This window comes from Nerophis lumbriciformis, linkage group LG24 (genome assembly GCF_033978685.3).
Source record: "Nerophis lumbriciformis linkage group LG24, RoL_Nlum_v2.1, whole genome shotgun sequence".
NCBI classification, from domain to species: Eukaryota; Metazoa; Chordata; class Actinopteri; order Syngnathiformes; family Syngnathidae; genus Nerophis; species Nerophis lumbriciformis.
This window is the reverse complement of record NC_084571.2, coordinates 32,165,001-32,183,865: the sequence shown is the minus strand read 5'-3', so window position 1 is coordinate 32,183,865 and position 18,865 is coordinate 32,165,001. Positions and strand designations below refer to the sequence as shown.

Below are 18,865 nucleotides of genomic sequence, written 5' to 3'. Positions count from 1 at the left end.
GCATAAATCCTGAAAAATTGCGCGCGTCCGCCACTGTAGTCCGTTCCGAAACCGTAGTCGATAAGCTTCTTCTTTTTCTCTATCTTCTTGTTATGTGACATTCATCCTCCACTGTTGCCATTTCTAATATAAAGTAGTGTAAAGTTCTTACTTATATCTGTCAGTAAACTCGCCATGAAAGCGCTAAAACATACCGGTGTAGTGAGTTGACATTATTCACCCAAGGAACTTTAGTTATTAGAGAGTTCCGGTCAGACGGTTTTTCACGGGACACATTTCTGGCCTTGTGGTTGTTGCACTAGTGAGCCACGGATGAGGAGATGCTGCTCCATTATTGATTTGAAGTAAAGTCTGAATGTCATTTAAACAGTTAGCTCCTGTCCTTGAAGGTGAGCCACGTAAATAAGACCGACCACAAAACGGCGCATCCTGAAGAGACTGTCAGAAAGCGACTTGAAGATGATGTGTAAAACATCATCTATGCAACATTTTGACCAAAGAACCACCATTACATGTTATGTAGACCACAAGGAAGTCTTTTACATTTAGATAATAATCATAATAATTAGAGATGTCCGATAATATCGGACTGCCGATATTATCGGCCGATAAATGCTTTAAAATGTAATATCGGAAATTATCCGTATCGGTTTCAAAATTATCCGTATCGGTTTCAAAAAGTAAAACTTATGACTTTTTAAAACGCCGCTGTGTACACGGACGTAGGGAGAAGTACAGAGCGCCAAAGGCACTGCCTTTGCGTGCCGGCCCAATCACATAATATCTACGGCTTTTCACACACACAAGTGAATGCCACGCATACTTGGTCAACAGCCATACAGGTCACACTGAGGGTGGCCGTATAAACAACTTTAACATTGTTACAAATATGCGCCACACTGTGAAGCCACACCAAACAAGAGTGACAAACACATTTCGGGAGAACATCCGCACCGTAACACAACATAAACACAACAGAACAAATACCCAGAACCCCTTGCAGCACTAACTCTTCCGGGACACTACAATATACACCCCCCGCTACCCGCTACCCCGCCCACCTCAACCTCTGAGAGAGCATGTCCCAAATTCCAAGCTGCTGTTTTGAGGCATGTTAAAAAAAAAAAAAACACTTTGTGATCTCAATAATAAATATGGCAGTGCCATGTTGGCATTTTTTTCCATAAGTTGATTTATTTTGGAAAACCCTGTTACATTGTTTAATGCATCCAGCGGGGCATCACAACAAAATTAGGCATAATAATGTGTTAATTCCACGACTGTATACATCGGTATCGGTTGATATCGGAATCGGTAATTAAGAGTTGGACAATATCGGATATCGGCAAAAAAGCCATTATTGGACATCTGTAATCATACTTGCCAACCTTGAGACCTCCGAATTCGGGAGGTGGGGGGCGTGGTTGGGGGTGTGGTTAAGATATATATATATATAAGAAATACTTGACTTTCAGTGAATTCTAGCTATATATATATATATATATATATATATATATATATATATATATATATATATATATATATATATATATATATATATATATATATATATGTATATATATATATATATATATATATATAAATAAAATAAATACTTGAATTTCAGTGTTCATTTATTTACACATATACACACACATAACACTCATCTACTCATTGTTGAGTTAAGGGTTGAATTGTCCATCCTTGTTCTATTCTCTGTCACTATTTCAGAACACACACATTATACAAATATACATTATAAAATCAATAAGAAAACGGGAGCTCTAATTTGGGAGTCTGAATTAGGATCAGAAGTTCCTATATAAACATTGCGCACTCACGTCGCCTTTTTGTATTGATTACTGCAGCTGTGCACTGGATTCATTCACAAATACAAACTACAACTCACAAACACTTTAGAGTTAGGCTCCACCATCAGAATGTGTACTTAAACTTATAAAGATCACATGGATATTATTCAGTGAGTTGATTCACCAAAACTAACCTGTTATACAGGAGGAAAAAGCACACAGGACGTTTCAATTGTTCACAGACTGGTCGCGCTCATCAGAATGACAAGACACTTCCGGTCTGCAGGTGATAGCATTCAATTGGGAAGAAAAGCCCTACTGCCCCCTACTGACCAATGTGAATACTGATAAATGTCTAATGACAGCTCCAAAAACGAATTCAAACCACAAAATAAAATAAATAAATCAACACAAAAATGTGACACATTATGAGTGGGTCACATATGCATGTACAGTAGATGGCTGTATTGTCCTGTTTAAAAGTGTCACAACATTGCTGTTTACGGCAGATGAACTGCTTTACGGTAGACGAAAACTTGACTGCTGTTGTTGTGTGTTGTTACCGCGCTGGGAGGACGTTAATGAAACTGCCTAACAATAAACCCACATAAGAAACCAGGAACTCGCCCTCGATAATTAGCTGTTTATATTGTGGGAAAGCGGACGTGTGAACAGGCTGTCAACACGTCACTCAAGGCCGCATGGAGCTGGAGGCCACGCCCCCTCCGCCTGAATTTCGGGAGAAAATTTGTCCCTGGAGGTTTTCGGGAGAGGCGCTGAATTTCGGGAGTCTCCCGGAAAATCCGGGAGGGTTGGCAAGTATGTCTGTAATAATAATATGACCCCTTTAATGCGCCTTATAATCCGGTGCGCCTTTTGTATGAAAATAGACCTGACTAAAGCCGCTCATCGGCAGTGCGCCTTATGGTCCGTAAAATACGGTACACAATCGCTTCATTAGGCAGGATCCAGGTGTGGACAAACAAAATAGCGTTCTCCCAGTGGGGCGGACTAAATCTGAGACCAACCACAGTAGAAGAAGTTCCACATTGTGCTCTTAAACGTCTGCCAGCAACAAGAAAAAGCAACCTTTTGCGTGTGAAGAATTAGAGCAGATGCTGTGATCAAACACGTATTCAAGCCGATATATACTTTGTTATATTATTACATCTATTCACCCACCGTGGCAGTGATTGTAGGCTCCTTTTTGCGTCTGGCGTCCTTTTATTCAAATCGCGCGTCTGTTCCCTGGAGCTCGCCGGCCAGACCGCAGCTCGCACAAAAGGAACTTTTTCTTTCCTTTTTAATCCTTTTCGCTTCCGAATAGAGAAAAAAGTGCTGATAAATTATGCATGTCTTCTTCCCTTGAGGTGTTTGATATGGGCGAGGAGGAGCATGACATCATACTTCAGAAAGTGCAGGAGTTTAAGGTGGGAGTGGAATTCCTCCAGATGTTTGCAGGAGAAGCTGGACTTGTTTGCGTTTATTGGCGCTTTTCTCCCACAGAGAGCCACTTTCTCCTTGAGAGTCTCCGTCCTGAAAGCCAAGAGTCTGCTGGCGAAGGACGCCAACGGTAAGATGTCACAAGTACTAATTCTCCTCTTTTCCACTTGCCGTTGTTATTCCACTGTAAAGCTTTTTGAATGGTACTTACAGTCAAGTTGTTTACCTCCCGCTACATGTGCAGAAAATAGTCCTGTAAGCGTCTGAGGCGTTGAAACAATCACAGCCTTTACACTCTTAATGCTCCCTTTTGTACTGGTGCTGGGTTCTGAAAGGGCAGACCAAGACCCGATTGTACTAAAACCCAATCTATTAAATCAAATATTGCAATTTCAATGTCCCAGACACCTGAAAATGATGGAGCAAAACACAATTTATAGGGAATCATTTTACATGCAAAAAATACATATGATGATTCAAGATGAGGAAAGAAGTCATTGTGGAGAAGTGAAAGAGGAAGGAAGGAACGATGTCATGATGGATGGATGATTGATGGATGTCATGATGAAGGCGCAAAAGAGGAAGGAAAGAAGGAAGGATGGGTAAAATGAGGGATGGATACAAAGGAGGAGTGAAAGAGGAAGGAAAGAAGAAAGGATGGATGTCATTATGGAGGAGTGAAATAGGAAGAATGGATGAAAGATGGATGTCATAATGGAGGAGTGAAAGAAGGACAGAAGGAAGGAAGGATGATAGATGGATGGATGGTTGGATGAATCAAGGATGGAAATAATGGAGGAGCGGAAGAGGAAAGAAAGAAGGATGGATGTCATTATGGAGGAGTGAAATAGGAAGAATAGATGATGGATGAAAGATGGATGTCATAATGGAGGAGCGAAAGAAGGACAGAAGGCAGGAAGGAAGGATGATGGATGGATGGATGAATAAAGGATGGACATAATGGAGGAGCGAAGGACGAAAGAAAGAACAATGGATGTCATTATGGAGGAGTGAAATAGGAAGAATGGATGATGGATGAAAGATGGATGTCATAATGGAGGAGCGAAAGAAGGACAGAAGGCAGGAAGGAAGGATGATGGATGGATGGATGGATGGATGGATGGATTGATGGATAAAGGATGGACATAATGGAGGAGCAAAAGAGGAAAGAAAGAACGATGGATGTCATTATGGAGGAGTGAAATAGGAAGAATAGATGATGGATGAAAGATGGATGTCATAATGGAGGAGTGAAAGAAGGACAGAAGGCAGGATGGATGGATGGATGAATAAAGAATGGACATAATGGAGGAGCGAAAGAGGAAAGAAAGAATGATGGATGTCATAATGGAGGAGCGAAAGAAGGACAGAAGGCATGAAGGAAGGATGGATGGATGGATGGATGGATGGATGGATGGATGGATAAAGGATGGACATAATGGAGGAGCGAAAGAGGAAAGAAAGAACGATGGATGTCATTATGGAGGAGTGAAATAGGATGGATGGATGAAAGATGGATGTCATAATGGAGGAGCGAAAGAAGGACAGAAGGCAGGAAGGAAGGATGATGGATGGATGGATGGATGAATAAAGGATGGACATAATGGAGGAGCGAAAGAGGAAAGAAAGAACAATGGATGTCATTATGGAGGAGTGAAATAGGAAGAATGGATGATGGATGAAAGATGGATGTCATAATGGAGGAGTGAAAGAAGGACAGAAGGAAGGAAGGATGATGGATGGATGGATGGATGAATCAAGGATGGACATAATGGAGGAGCGAAAGAGGAAAGAAAGAAAGAAGGATGGATGTCATTATGGAGGAGTGAAATAGGAAGAATAGATGATGGATGAAAGATGGATGTCATAATGGAGGAGCGAAAGAAGGACAGAAGGCAGGAAGGAAGGATGATGATGGATGGATGGATGGGTGGATGGATGGATGGATGGATGAATAAAGGATGGACATAATGGAGGAGCGAAAGAGGAAAGAAAGAAAGAAGGATGGAAGTCATTATGGAGAAGTGAAATAGGAAGAATAGATGATGGATGAAAGATGGATGTCATAATGGAGGAGCAAAAGAAGGACAGAAGGCTGGAAGGAAGGATGATGGATGGATGGATGGATGGATGGATGGATGGATGGATGGATGGATGGATGGACATAATGGAGGAGCGAAAGAGGAAAGAAAGAAGGATGGATGTCATTATGGAGGAGTGAAATAGGAAGAATGGATGATGGATGAAAGATGGATGTCATAATGGAGGAGTGAAAGAAGGACAGAATGAAGGAAGGATGATGGATGGATGGATGGATGAATTAAGGATGGACATAATGGAGGAGCGAAAGAGGAAAGAAAGAAAGAAGGATGGATGTCATTATGGAGGAGTGAAAGAAGGACAGAAGGCCGGAAGGAAGGTTGATGGATGGATGGATGGATGGATGGATGGATGGATGGATGGATGGACATAATGGAGGAGCGAAAGAGGAAAGAAAGAAGGATGGATGTCATTATGGAGGAGTGAAATAGGAAGAATGGATGATGGATGAAAGATGGATGTCATAATGGAGGAGTGAAAGAAGGACAGAATGAAGGAAGGATGATGGATGGATGGATGGATGAATTAAGGATGGACATAATGGAGGAGCGAAAGAGGAAAGAAAGAAAGAAGGATGGATGTCATTATGGAGGAGTGAAATAGGAAGAATAGATGATGGATGAAAGATGGATGTCATAATGGAGGAGCGAAAGAAGGACAGAAGGCAGGAAGGAAGGATGATGGATGGATGGATGAATAAAGGATGGACATAACGGAGGAGCGAAGGAGGAAAGAAAGAACAATGGATGTCATTATGGAGGAGTGAAATAGGAAGAATGGATGATGGATGAAAGATGGATGTCATAATGGAGGAGTGAAAGAAGGACAGAAGGCAGGAAGGAAGGATGATGGACGGATGGATGGATGGATGGATGGATTGATGGATAAAGGATGGACATAATGGAGGAGCAAAAGAGGAAAGAAAGAACGATGGATGTCATTATGGAGGAGTGAAATAGGAAGAATAGATGATGGATGAAAGATGGATGTCATAATGGAGGAGTGAAAGAAGGACAGAAGGCAGGATGGATGGATGGATGAATAAAGAATGGACATAATGGAGGAGCGAAAGAGGAAAGAAAGAATGATGGATGTCATAATGGAGGAGCGAAAGAAGGACAGAAGGCATGAAGGAAGGATGGATGGATGGATGGATGGATAAAGGATGGACATAATGGAGGAGCGAAAGAGGAAAGAAAGAACGATGGATGTCATTATGGAGGAGTGAAATAGGATGGATGGATGAAAGATGGATGTCATAATGGAGGAGCGAAAGAAGGACAGATGGCAGGAAGGAAGGATGATGGATGGATGGATGGATGAATAAAGGATGGACATAATGGAGGAGCGAAAGAGGAAAGAAAGAACGATGGATGTCATTATGGAGGAGTGAAATAGGAAGAATGGATGATGGATGAAAGATGGATGTCATAATGGAGGAGTGAAAGAAGGACAGAAGGAAGGAAGGATGATGGATGGATGGATGAAACAAGGATGGACATAATGGAGGAGCGAAAGAGGAAAGAAAGAAAGAAGGATGGATGTCATTATGGAGGAGTGAAATAGGAAGAATAGATGATGGATGAAAGATGGATGTCATAATGGAGGAGCGAAAGAAGGACAGAAGGCAGGAAGGAAGGATGATGATGGATGGATGGATGGGTGGATGGATGGATGGATGGATGAATAAAGGATGGACATAATGGAGGAGCGAAAGAGGAAAGAAAGAAAGAAGGATGGAAGTCATTATGGAGAAGTGAAATAGGAAGAATAGATGATGGATGAAAGATGGATGTCATAATGGAGGAGCAAAAGAAGGACAGAAGGCTGGAAGGAAGGATGATGGATGGATGGATGGATAAAGGATGGACATAATGGAGGAGCGAAAGAGGAAAGAAAGAAAGAATGATGGATGTCATTATGGAGGAGTGAAATAGGAAGAATAGATAATGGATGAAAGATGGATGTCATAATGGAGGAGTGAAAGAAGGACAGAAGGCCGGAAGGAAGGTTGATGGATGGATGGATGGATGGATGGATGGATGGATGGATGGACATAATGGAGGAGCGAAAGAGGAAAGAAAGAAGGATGGATGTCATTATGGAGGAGTGAAATAGGATGAATGGATGATGGATGAAAGATGGATGTCATAATGGAGGAGCGAAAGAAGGACAGAAGGCAGGAAGGAAGGATGATGGATGGATGGATGATGGATGGATGGATGGATGGATGGATGGATGATGGATGGATAGATGGATGGATGATGGATGGATGGATGGATGATGGATAGATGAATAAAGGATGGACATAATGGAGGAGCGAAAGAGGAAAGAAAGAACGATGGATGTCATTATGGAGGAGTGATATAGGAAGAATGGATGATGGATGTCATAATGGAGGAGTGAAAGAAGGACAGAAGGAAGGAAGGATGATGGATGGATGGATGGACGAATCAAGGATGGACATAATGGAAGAGCGAAAGAGGAACGAAAGAAGGATGGATGTCATTATGGAGGAGTGAAATAGGAGGAATAGATGATGGATGAAAGATGGATGTCATAATGGAGGAGCAAAAGAAGGACAGAAGGCAGGAAGGAAGGATGATGGATGGATGGATGATGGATGGATGGATGGATGGATGGATGGATGGATGGATGGATAAAGGATGGACATAATGGAGGAGCGAAAGAGGAAAGAAAGAAGGGTGGATGTCATTATGGAGGAGTGAAATAGGAAGAATAGATGATGGATGAAAGATGGATGTCATAATGGAGGAGCGAAAGAAGGACAGAAGGCAGGAAGGAAAGATGATGGATGAATGGATGGATGGATGGATGAAGAATGGACATAATGGAGGAGCGAAAGAGGAAAGAAAGAATGATGGATGTCATTATGGTGAAGTGAAATAGGAAGAATAGATGATGGATGAAAGATGGATGTCATAATGGAGGAGCGAAAGAAGGCAGGAAGGAAGGATGATGGATGGATGGATGGATGGATGGATGGATGGATGGATGGATGGATGAATAAAGGATGGACATAATGGAGGAGCGAAAGAGGAAAGAAAGAAGGATGGATGTCATTATGGAGGAGTGAAATAGGAAGAATGGATGATGGATGGAAGATGGATGTCATAATGGAGGAGCGAAAGAAGGACAGAAGGCAGGAAGGAAGGGTGATGGATGGATGGATGGATGGATGGATGGATGGATGGATGGATGGATGGATAGATAGATAGATGGATGAATAAAGGATGGACATAATGGAGGAGCGAAAGAGGAAAGAAAGAAGGATGGATGTCATTATGGAGGAGTGAAATGGGAAGAATAGATGATGGATGAAAGATGGATGTTATAATGGAGGGGCGAAAGAAGGACAGAAGGCAGGAAGGATGGATGGATGATGGATGGATGGATGAATAGATGGATAGATGGATGAATAAAGGATGGACATAATGGAGGAGCGAAAGAGGAAAGAAAGAAGGATGGATGTCATTATGGAGGAGTGAAATGGGAAGAATAGATGATGGATGAAAGATGGATGTCATAATGGAGGGGCGAAAGAAGGACAGAAGGCAGGAAGGATGGATGGATGATGGATGGATGGATGAATAGATGGATAGATGGATGAATAAAGGATGGACATAATGGAGGAGCGAAAGAGGAAAGAAAGAAGGATGGATGTCATTATGGAGGAGTGAAATAGGAAGAATGGATGATGGATGAAAGATGGATGTCATAATGGAGGAGCGAAAGAGGGACAGAAGGCAGGAAGGAAGGATGATGGATGGATGAGTAAAGGATGGACATAATGGAGGAGCGAAAGAGGAAAGAAAGAAAGAAGGATGCATGTCATTATGAAGTATTGAAATAGGAAGGATGGATGGATGTCATAATGGAGGAGCGAATAGGAAGGAAGGAAGGAAAGAAAGATTCATGGATGATGGATGGACATAATGAATGAGTGAAAGAGGAAAGAAAGAAAGAAGGAAGGATGGATGTCATTATGGACGAGTGAAATAGGAAGGATGGATGATGGATGAAAGATGGATGTCATAATGGAGGAGCGAAAGAAGGACAGAAGGAAGGAAGGATGATGGATGGATGGATGGATGAATAAAGGATGGACATAATGGAGGAGCGAAAGAGGAAAGAAAGAAAGATGGATGTCATTATGGAGGAGTGAAATAGGAAGAATGGATGATGGATGAAAGATGGATGTCATAATGGAGGAGCGAAAGAAGGACAGAAGGCAGGAAGGAAGGATGATGGATGGATGGATGGATGGATAAAGGATGGACATATAGGAGAAGCGAAAGAGGAAAGAAAGAACGATGGATGTCATTATGGAGGAGTGAAATAGGAAAGAAAGAAAGAAGGATGCATGTCATTATAGAGGATTGAAATAGGAAGGATGGATGATGGATGAAAGATGGATGTCATAATGGAGGAGCGAAAGAAGGACAGAAGGAAGGAAGGATGATGGATGGATGGATGGATGAATAAAGGATGGACATAATGGAGGAGCGAAAGAGGAAAGAAAGAAAGATGGATGTCATTATGGAGGAGTGAAATAGGATGAATGGATGATGGATGAAAGATGGATGTCATAATGGAGGAGCGAAAGAAGGACAGAAGGCAGGAAGGAAGGATGATGGATGGATGGATGATGGATGGGTGGATGGATGGATGGATGGATGATGGATGGATAGATGGATGGATGATGGATGGATGGATGGATGATGGATAGATGAATAAAGGATGGACATAATGGAGGAGCGAAAGAGGAAAGAAAGAACGATGGATGTCATTATGGAGGAGTGATATAGGAAGAATGGATGATGGATGTCATAATGGAGGAGTGAAAGAAGGACAGAAGGAAGGAAGGATGATGGATGGATGGATGGACGAATCAAGGATGGACATAATGGAAGAGCGAAAGAGGAACGAAAGAAGGATGGATGTCATTATGGAGGAGTGAAATAGGAGGAATAGATGATGGATGAAAGATGGATGTCATAATGGAGGAGCAAAAGAAGGACAGAAGGCAGGAAGGAAGGATGATGGATGATGGATGGATGGATGGATGGATGGATGGATGGATAAAGGACGGACATAATGGAGGAGCGAAAGAGGAAAGAAAGAAGGGTGGATGTCATTATGGAGGAGTGAAATAGGAAGAATAGATGATGGATGAAAGATGGATGTCATAATGGAGGAGCGAAAGAAGGACAGAAGGCAGGAAGGAAAGATGATGGATGAATGGATGGATGGATGGATGGATGGATGGATGGATGAAGAATGGACATAATGGAGGAGCGAAAGAGGAAAGAAAGAATGATGGATGTCATTATGGTGAAGTGAAATAGGAAGAATAGATGATGGATGAAAGATGGATGTCATAATGGAGGAGCGAAAGAAGGCAGGAAGGAAGGATGATGGATGGATGGATGGATGGATGGATGGATGGATGGATGAATAAAGGATGGACATAATGGAGGAGCGAAAGAGGAAAGAAAGAAGGATGGATGTCATTATGGAGGAGTGAAATAGGAAGAATGGATGATGGATGGAAGATGGATGTCATAATGGAGGAGCGAAAGAAGGACAGAAGGCAGGAAGGAAGGGTGATGGATGGATGGATGGATGGATGGATGGATGGATGGATAGATAGATAGATGGATGAATAAAGGATGGACATAATGGAGGAGCGAAAGAGGAAAGAAAGAAGGATGGATGTCATTATGGAGGAGTGAAATGGGAAGAATAGATGATGGATGAAAGATGGATGTTATAATGGAGGGGCGAAAGAAGGACAGAAGGCAGGAAGGATGGATGGATGATGGATGGATGGATGAATAGATGGATAGATGGATGAATAAAGGATGGACATAATGGAGGAGCGAAAGAGGAAAGAAAGAAGGATGGATGTCATTATGGAGGAGTGAAATGGGAAGAATAGATGATGGATGAAAGATGGATGTCATAATGGAGGGGCGAAAGAAGGACAGAAGGCAGGAAGGATGGATGGATGATGGATGGATGGATGAATAGATGGATAGATGGATGAATAAAGGATGGACATAATGGAGGAGCGAAAGAGGAAAGAAAGAAGGATGGATGTCATTATGGAGGAGTGAAATAGGAAGAATGGATGATGGATGAAAGATGGATGTCATAATGGAGGAGCGAAAGAGGGACAGAAGGCAGGAAGGAAGGATGATGGATGGATGAGTAAAGGATGGACATAATGGAGGAGCGAAAGAGGAAAGAAAGAAAGAAGGATGCATGTCATTATGAAGTATTGAAATAGGAAGGATGGATGGATGTCATAATGGAGGAGCGAATAGGAAGGAAGGAAGGAAAGAAAGATTCATGGATGATGGATGGACATAATGAATGAGTGAAAGAGGAAAGAAAGAAAGAAGGAAGGATGGATGTCATTATGGACGAGTGAAATAGGAAGGATGGATGATGGATGAAAGATGGATGTCATAATGGAGGAGCGAAAGAAGGACAGAAGGAAGGAAGGATGATGGATGGATGGATGGATGAATAAAGGATGGACATAATGGAGGAGCGAAAGAGGAAAGAAAGAAAGATGGATGTCATTATGGAGGAGTGAAATAGGAAGAATGGATGATGGATGAAAGATGGATGTCATAATGGAGGAGCGAAAGAAGGACAGAAGGCAGGAAGGAAGGATGATGGATGGATGGATGGATGGATAAAGGATGGACATATAGGAGAAGCGAAAGAGGAAAGAAAGAACGATGGATGTCATTATGGAGGAGTGAAATAGGAAAGAAAGAAAGAAGGATGCATGTCATTATAGAGGATTGAAATAGGAAGGATGGATGGATGTCATAATGGAGGAGCGAATAGGAAGGAAGGAAGGAAAGAAAGATGCATGGATTATGGATGGACATAATGAATGAATGAAAGAGGAAGAAAAGATGGATGTCATAATGGAATTATGGTAGAGTGAAATAGAAAGAATGGATGATGGATGAAAGATGGATGTCATAATGGAGGAGTGAAAGAAGGACAGAAGGGAGAAAGGAAGGATAATGGATGGATGGATGAATAAAGGATGGACATAATGGAGGAGCGAAAGAGGAAGAAAAGAAGAAAGGATGGCTGTCATTATGGAGGAGTGAAATAGGAAGAATGGATGATGGATGAAAGATGGATGTCATAATGGAGGAGTGAAAGAAGGACAGAAGGGAGGAAGGAAGGATGATGGATGGATGGATGGATGAATAAAGGATGGACATAATGGAGGAGCAAAAGAGGAAAGAAAGAAAAAAAGAAGGATGGATGTCATTACGGTAGAGTGAAATAGAAAGAATGGATGATGGATGAAAGATGGATGTCATAATGGAGGAGCGAAAGAGGAAGGAAAGAAGAAAGGATGGAGTCAAACTTTTCTAACATTCCACACTAGAAAATAATAAAGCTATGATTGACTCCTGCTGATATTGTACCTGTATGGGCCAACGCTCCAATATCGGTATCATATCGGAAGTCAAAGTTGTATCGGTGCACCTAAATAACCATGCTTACTCTAAATATCCACACCGAGGGCACAATTTAACAACTGTGTGTTCATATTTAGTACATTGATACAGCTGTACACAGACTACTCTAAAGTACATTGCAAATTGTCTTTTTCTTTTGTCTAATCCTGGAGTCCAGGCTACAGCGACCCCTACTGCATGCTGGGTATCCTGGAGGGCCAGAGCCCCCGGGAGCCGGAGGAGAAGAAGGAGAGGAAGTTCAGCTTCAGGAAGAGGAAGGACAAGCTGGAGAAACGCTCCAGCACCAAGGAGGCCTTGCCGGCCAGGTGCATCCAGGTGACCGAGGTCAAGCCGGAGACTCTCAACCCGGTCTGGGACGAACACTTTGTCTTGTGAGTTTGACACGGCATACATTATGTACATCATAATAATATTTGTAATAATAATTTGTAATAATATTTCTACATACATTATGTTTATCATTATGATAACATAATAATAAATACCTATAATAAATACTTTAATAATAATAATAATAAATAACATAATAACATTATGTATATCATAATAATATTGGTACAGTCACATGATGGATTTCCTCTTCTGTTTTGTCCTCACAGTGAAGTGGACGATGTTCACAATGACCTACTACATTTGGACATTTGGTAAGATTATTATTAATAAATAATAATTATTATTATTTTATTTTATTTATTATTATTTATTTATTTTTTATTTTTTTTAAATAAATTTTTTTAATCATGAAAACGTGACCCATGTCTTTTGGCGTGTGAAATAGGGTGTCACTGTAATCATTTCTTCATTAATTTGATGCATTTTGGACATAACCCGCCAGACACAACATTAGGTCCACCTGATTGGTCCAGCAAAATATTAGGAAAAGTGTGATGGAAAGTATGTACAAAACCCAAAACCAGTGAAGTTCGCACGTTGTGTAAATGGTAAATAAAAACAGAATACAATGATTTGCAAATCTTTTTCAACCTATATTCAATTGAATAGACTGCAAAGACAAGATACTTGGAAAACGTTATTTTTTGCAAATATTTGCTCATTTGGAATTTGATGCCTGCACCATGTTTAAAAAAAGCTGGCACAAGTGGCAAACAAGACTGAGAATGTTGAGGGAATGCTCATCAAACACTTATTTGGAACATCCCACAGGTGAACTGGCTAATTGGGAACAGGTGGGTGCCATGATTAGGTTTAAAAACAGCTTCCATGAAATGCTCAGTCATTCACAAACAAGGACGGGGCGAGGGTCACCACTTTGTGAACAAATGCGTGCGCAAATTGTCCAACGGTTTAAGAACAACATTTCTCAACCAGCTATTGCAAGGAATTTAGGGATTTCACCATCCACGTGTCATGTCTGTGTAATCATGTTTTGTTTTAGTCATGTTTTGTTTTGTTTAGTTATTGGACTCTTTAGTTTCTGGCTTTTCACTCCCTTGTCTTGTTTCCATGGTTACCCATTAGTTTCACCTGTTCCACGTTTGGACTCATTGTGCACTCTTGTTTGTCACCATAGCAACCCATTAGTTTTCACCTGTCACGTCACGCACCTGTTTCACGTTTTGAGTCACACACCTGTTTTCGTTAATCATGTCTGTAGTATTTAAGTTCATTGTTTTCAGTTTGTCTTTCTGGCGACATCCGGATTCATACCCCTGTCACACTCTGTTTACCTCTGCGCACTTCATAGTCCATGCCAAGTAAGTTTTTGTTTATTAATGCCACAGTTAGTGTTTTTGTTTCATTGTTCACAGTTTCTGCCTATGTGCAAGTTTTGTTTTCAATAGCCTAGTTTTGTACCTCCGCCATTGTGCGCGCTTTTCGTTTGTTCTTTTTTTGATATATTAAATAAAACATGTACTCACATTCCCGTCTCGCCCGAGCCAACTTTCCGTTGCCTTCAGGAAAAGCAAACACCCAGGACCTAGTCATGACACCACGGTCCGTAATATCATCAAAAGGTTCAGAGAATCTGGAGAAATCACTGCATGTAAGCGATGATATTACGGACCTTCGATCCCTCAGGCGGCACTGCATCAAAAAGCGACATCATTGTGTAAAGGATATCACCACATGGGCTCAGGACACACTTCAGAAAACCACTGTCAGTAACTACAGTTGCTCGCTACATCTGTAAGTGCAAGTTAAAACTCTACTATGCAAAGCGAAAGACATTTATCAACAACACCCAGAAACGCCCCGGCTTCGCTGGGCCTGAGCTCATCTAAGATGTACTGATGCAAAGTGGAAAAGTGTTCTGTGGTCTGACGAGTCCACATTTCAAGTTGTTTTTGGAAACTGTGGACGTCGTGTCGTCTGGAACAAAGAGGAAAAGAACCATCCTGATTGTTGTAGGTGTAAAGTTGAAAAGCCAGCATCTGTGATGGTATGGGGGTGTATTAGTGCCCTAGGCATGGGTAACTTACACATCTATGAGGGTAACATTAATGCTGAAAGGTACATACAGGTTTTGGAGCAACATATGTTCCCATCCAAGCAATGTTATCATGGACGCCCCTGATTATTTCAGCAAGACAATGCCAAGCCACGTGTTACAACACCGTGGCTTCATTGTAAAAGAGTGCGGGTACTATACTGGCCTGCCTGTAGTCCAGACCTGTCTCCCATTGAAAATGTGTGGCGCATTATGAAGCCTAAAATACGACAAAGGAGACCCCGGACTGTTGAACAACTTAAGCTGTACATCAAGCGAGAATGGGAAATAATTCCACCTGAAAAGCTTCGAAAATGTGTCTCCTCAGTTCCCAAAATGTTTACGGAGTGTTGTTAAAAGGAAAGGCCATGTAACACAGTGGTAAAAATGCCCCTGTGCCAACTTGTTTGCAATGTGTTGCTGCCATTAAATTCTAAGTTAATGATTATTTGCAAAAAAAAAAAAAAAAGGTTTCTCAGTTGCAACATTAAATATCTTGTCTTTGCAGTCTATTAAAATTGAATATAAGTTGAAAAGGATTTGCAAATCATTGTATTCTGTTTTTATTTACCAATTACACAATGTGCCAACTTCACTGGTTTTGGGTTTTGTATTTTGGACATAACCCGCCGGACACCACATTAGGTACACCTCATAGGTCCAGCAAAATATTAGAAAGAGCCTTCAGTATGATGCAAAGTATGCACAATAGTGAGGCATTTTTTTTGAGGATTAATTTGATCCAAAATGTCAGAAAAATACAGAAAGTACATGTGAGATTTTGACTTTCTTGGGAAAATATCGACTAGAGTAATTATACGCTAGTCTGCACAATTGATTGTTCTACTCCATGCATGAATATGACAGCGCTGTAAGGTTATGTCTTCTTTTTGTAGCTTATTTTCAAATCTTTTGGAGCGAGCTTCCGTCTTCTCAGACTTTTAAGACTCAGCGACTCTTTTTTGGGGGGGACCGTTTTTGTTTGGGGAAACACATGAAGCTGCTTTATAGTTAAATAATTACACTAATACACAGCAGCAGATATGCTTTGCATTGGAAAATGCGAATAGAAATTATTACGTGACAAAAAATACTGACTCGCCTAAGCATTAAGCACAAAAAGTACACCCAACTCAATAAATTATTGTTCAAATATTACCTCAAAAGTCAGCATTATTATCATACTTTTTCCATACAACTCTTGTATTGGATATCTGGTGTATCTAATGTTGGGGCCACCAAGCTCCTTACAGCATTTTTACATCAATTTAGCCAATTAGCTCACGTCCTATTAGGTCAGGGGTCTGCAACCTGTGGCCCTAGTGCAGGGGTCGGGAACCTTTTTGGATGAGAGAGCCATGAAAGTAAATTTAAAAATATTTTAAAATGGATTTTCCGTGAGAACATTTTTTAACACTGAATACAACTACATGCGTGCATTTTTAAGAAAGACCAACAATTTTTGAGTATAATAAGTATCTTATTCTTTTTAATAACATTGTTATTCTGAAGCTAACCAATAATTAAAAAAATACTTCTTACCATTAATGCGACTTCTTGAACAAGTGCGGTAGAAAACAGATGGATGGATTAAAATGCATTAGAATGTTTTATATTTTCAACTTTATTTTTAACACTGTGATTACCAGCGGAATTATTCATTACTTATCGTGTTAAGCCATGTCAGCTAAGATTTATCTGAGAGCCAGATGCAGTCATCAAAAGAGCCACATCTGGCTCTAGAGCCATAGGTTCCCTACACCTGCCCGAGTGGCTCCCTGGAGCTTTTTCAAAAATGAACGAAAATAGAAAAAGATAGGGTGGGGGGGGGATATTTTTGTTTTAATAATGTTTCTGTAGGAGGACAACATGACACAAACCTCCCTCATTGTTAGAAATCCCACTGTTTATATTAAACATGATTCTCTGATGAGAGTGTTTGGCGAGCGCCGTTTTGTCCTACTAATTTTGGCGGTCCTTGAACTCACCGTAATTTGTTTACACGTATAACTTTCTTCAACGATGCCAGAGAAAGACGTGTTTTATGTCACTCGTTATTTGTCTCATTTTGTCCACCAATCTTTTTATGCTGTGTATGAATGCACAAAGGTGAGCTTTGTTGATGATATTGACTTGTGTGTAGTGCTTATAAGGCATATTTGGTCAGTGCATGACTGCAAGCTAATCGATGCTAACATGCTATATAGGCTAGCTACATATTGCATTATTATTCCCCACTTGTAGGTATTTGAGCTCATTTAATTTCCTTTACTTATGTCTTCTGTGTATTTAATTTATATCTGCATTTCTCATGACATATTATCTGTGTGTAACATTGCCTGTATTTCTGATAGTGGATTTGCAAATCCTTATTAAGGATACCTTCACAGATGCTGGCTTTTGAACTTTGCGCCTACAACAATCCGGATGGTTCTTTTCCTCTTTGTTCCGGAGGACACGACGTCCACAGTTTCCAAAAACAATTTGTAATGTGGACTCGTCAGACCACAGAACACTTTTCCACTTTGCATCAGTCCATCTTAGATGAAGCTCGGGCCCAGCGAAGCTGGCGGCGTTTCTGGGTGTTGTTGATAAATGGCTTTCGCTTTGCATAGTACAGTTTTAACTTGCACTTACAGATGTAGCGACAAACTGTAGTTACTGACAGTGGTTTTCTGAAGTGTTCCTGAGCCCATGTGGTGATATCCTTCACACACTGATGTCGGTTTTTTTTGATGCAGTACCGCCTGTGAGATCGAAGGTCACGTTTGTTTTCGTCCTTGCTGCTTGTGTACAGTGATTTCTCCAGATTCTCTGAACCTTTTGATGATATTACGAATGGGGAAATCCCTAAATTCCTTGCAATAGCTGGTTGAGAAATGTTGTTCTTAAACTGTTAGACAATTTGCTCACGCATTTGTTCACAAAGTGGTGACCATCGCCCCATCCTTGTTTGTGAATGCCTGAGCATTTCATGGAAGCTGATTTTATTCCCAATCATGGCACCCACCTGTTCCCAATTAGCCTGTTCACCTGTGGGATGTTCCAAATAAGTGTTTGATGAGCGTTCCTCAACTTTCTCAGTCTTTTGTGCCACTTGTGCCAGCTTTTTTGAAACATGTTGCAGGCATCCAATTCCAAATGAGCCAATATTTGCAGAAAATAACAAAGTTTCTCAGCTCCAACATGAAATATCTTGTCTTTGCAGTCTATTCATTTGAATATCAGCTGAAAAGGATTTGCAAATCATTGTATTCTGTTTTTATTTACCATTTACACAACGGGCCAACTTCACTGGTTTTGGGTTTTGTATAATTTAAAGCGCCTTGGGTACGATTACAGTTATATTAACGCGCTATTGTCAAGACTTGGTCCTTGGGTTTTGTTTTTCCGGAAGCCAACGGAAAGTTGGCTCGGGCGAGACGGGAATGTGAGTACATGATTTATTAACTATTATCAAAAAAGAACAAACGAAAAGCGCGCACAGTGGCGGAGAACAAACTATGAAACCAAAAAGACTA

At 40.9% G+C, this 18,865-nt stretch overlaps 1 protein-coding gene across 3 annotated transcripts in view; it reads left to right on the top strand.

Moving 5' to 3' along the window:
• baiap3 (BAI1 associated protein 3) overlaps positions 1–18,865 on the top strand; it is a 125,711-nt gene that overhangs the window by 69,765 nt on the left and 37,081 nt on the right. For all 3 annotated transcript variants that reach the window (XM_061981992.2, XM_072916005.1, XM_061981991.2), the window contains exons 6-9: positions 3,182–3,241; positions 3,318–3,384; positions 13,053–13,266; positions 13,495–13,539. In XM_061981992.2, the coding sequence (XP_061837976.1) occupies positions 3,182–3,241; positions 3,318–3,384; positions 13,053–13,266; positions 13,495–13,539 (386 nt within the window). The remainder of the gene's footprint in view (positions 1–3,181; positions 3,242–3,317; positions 3,385–13,052; positions 13,267–13,494; positions 13,540–18,865) is intronic.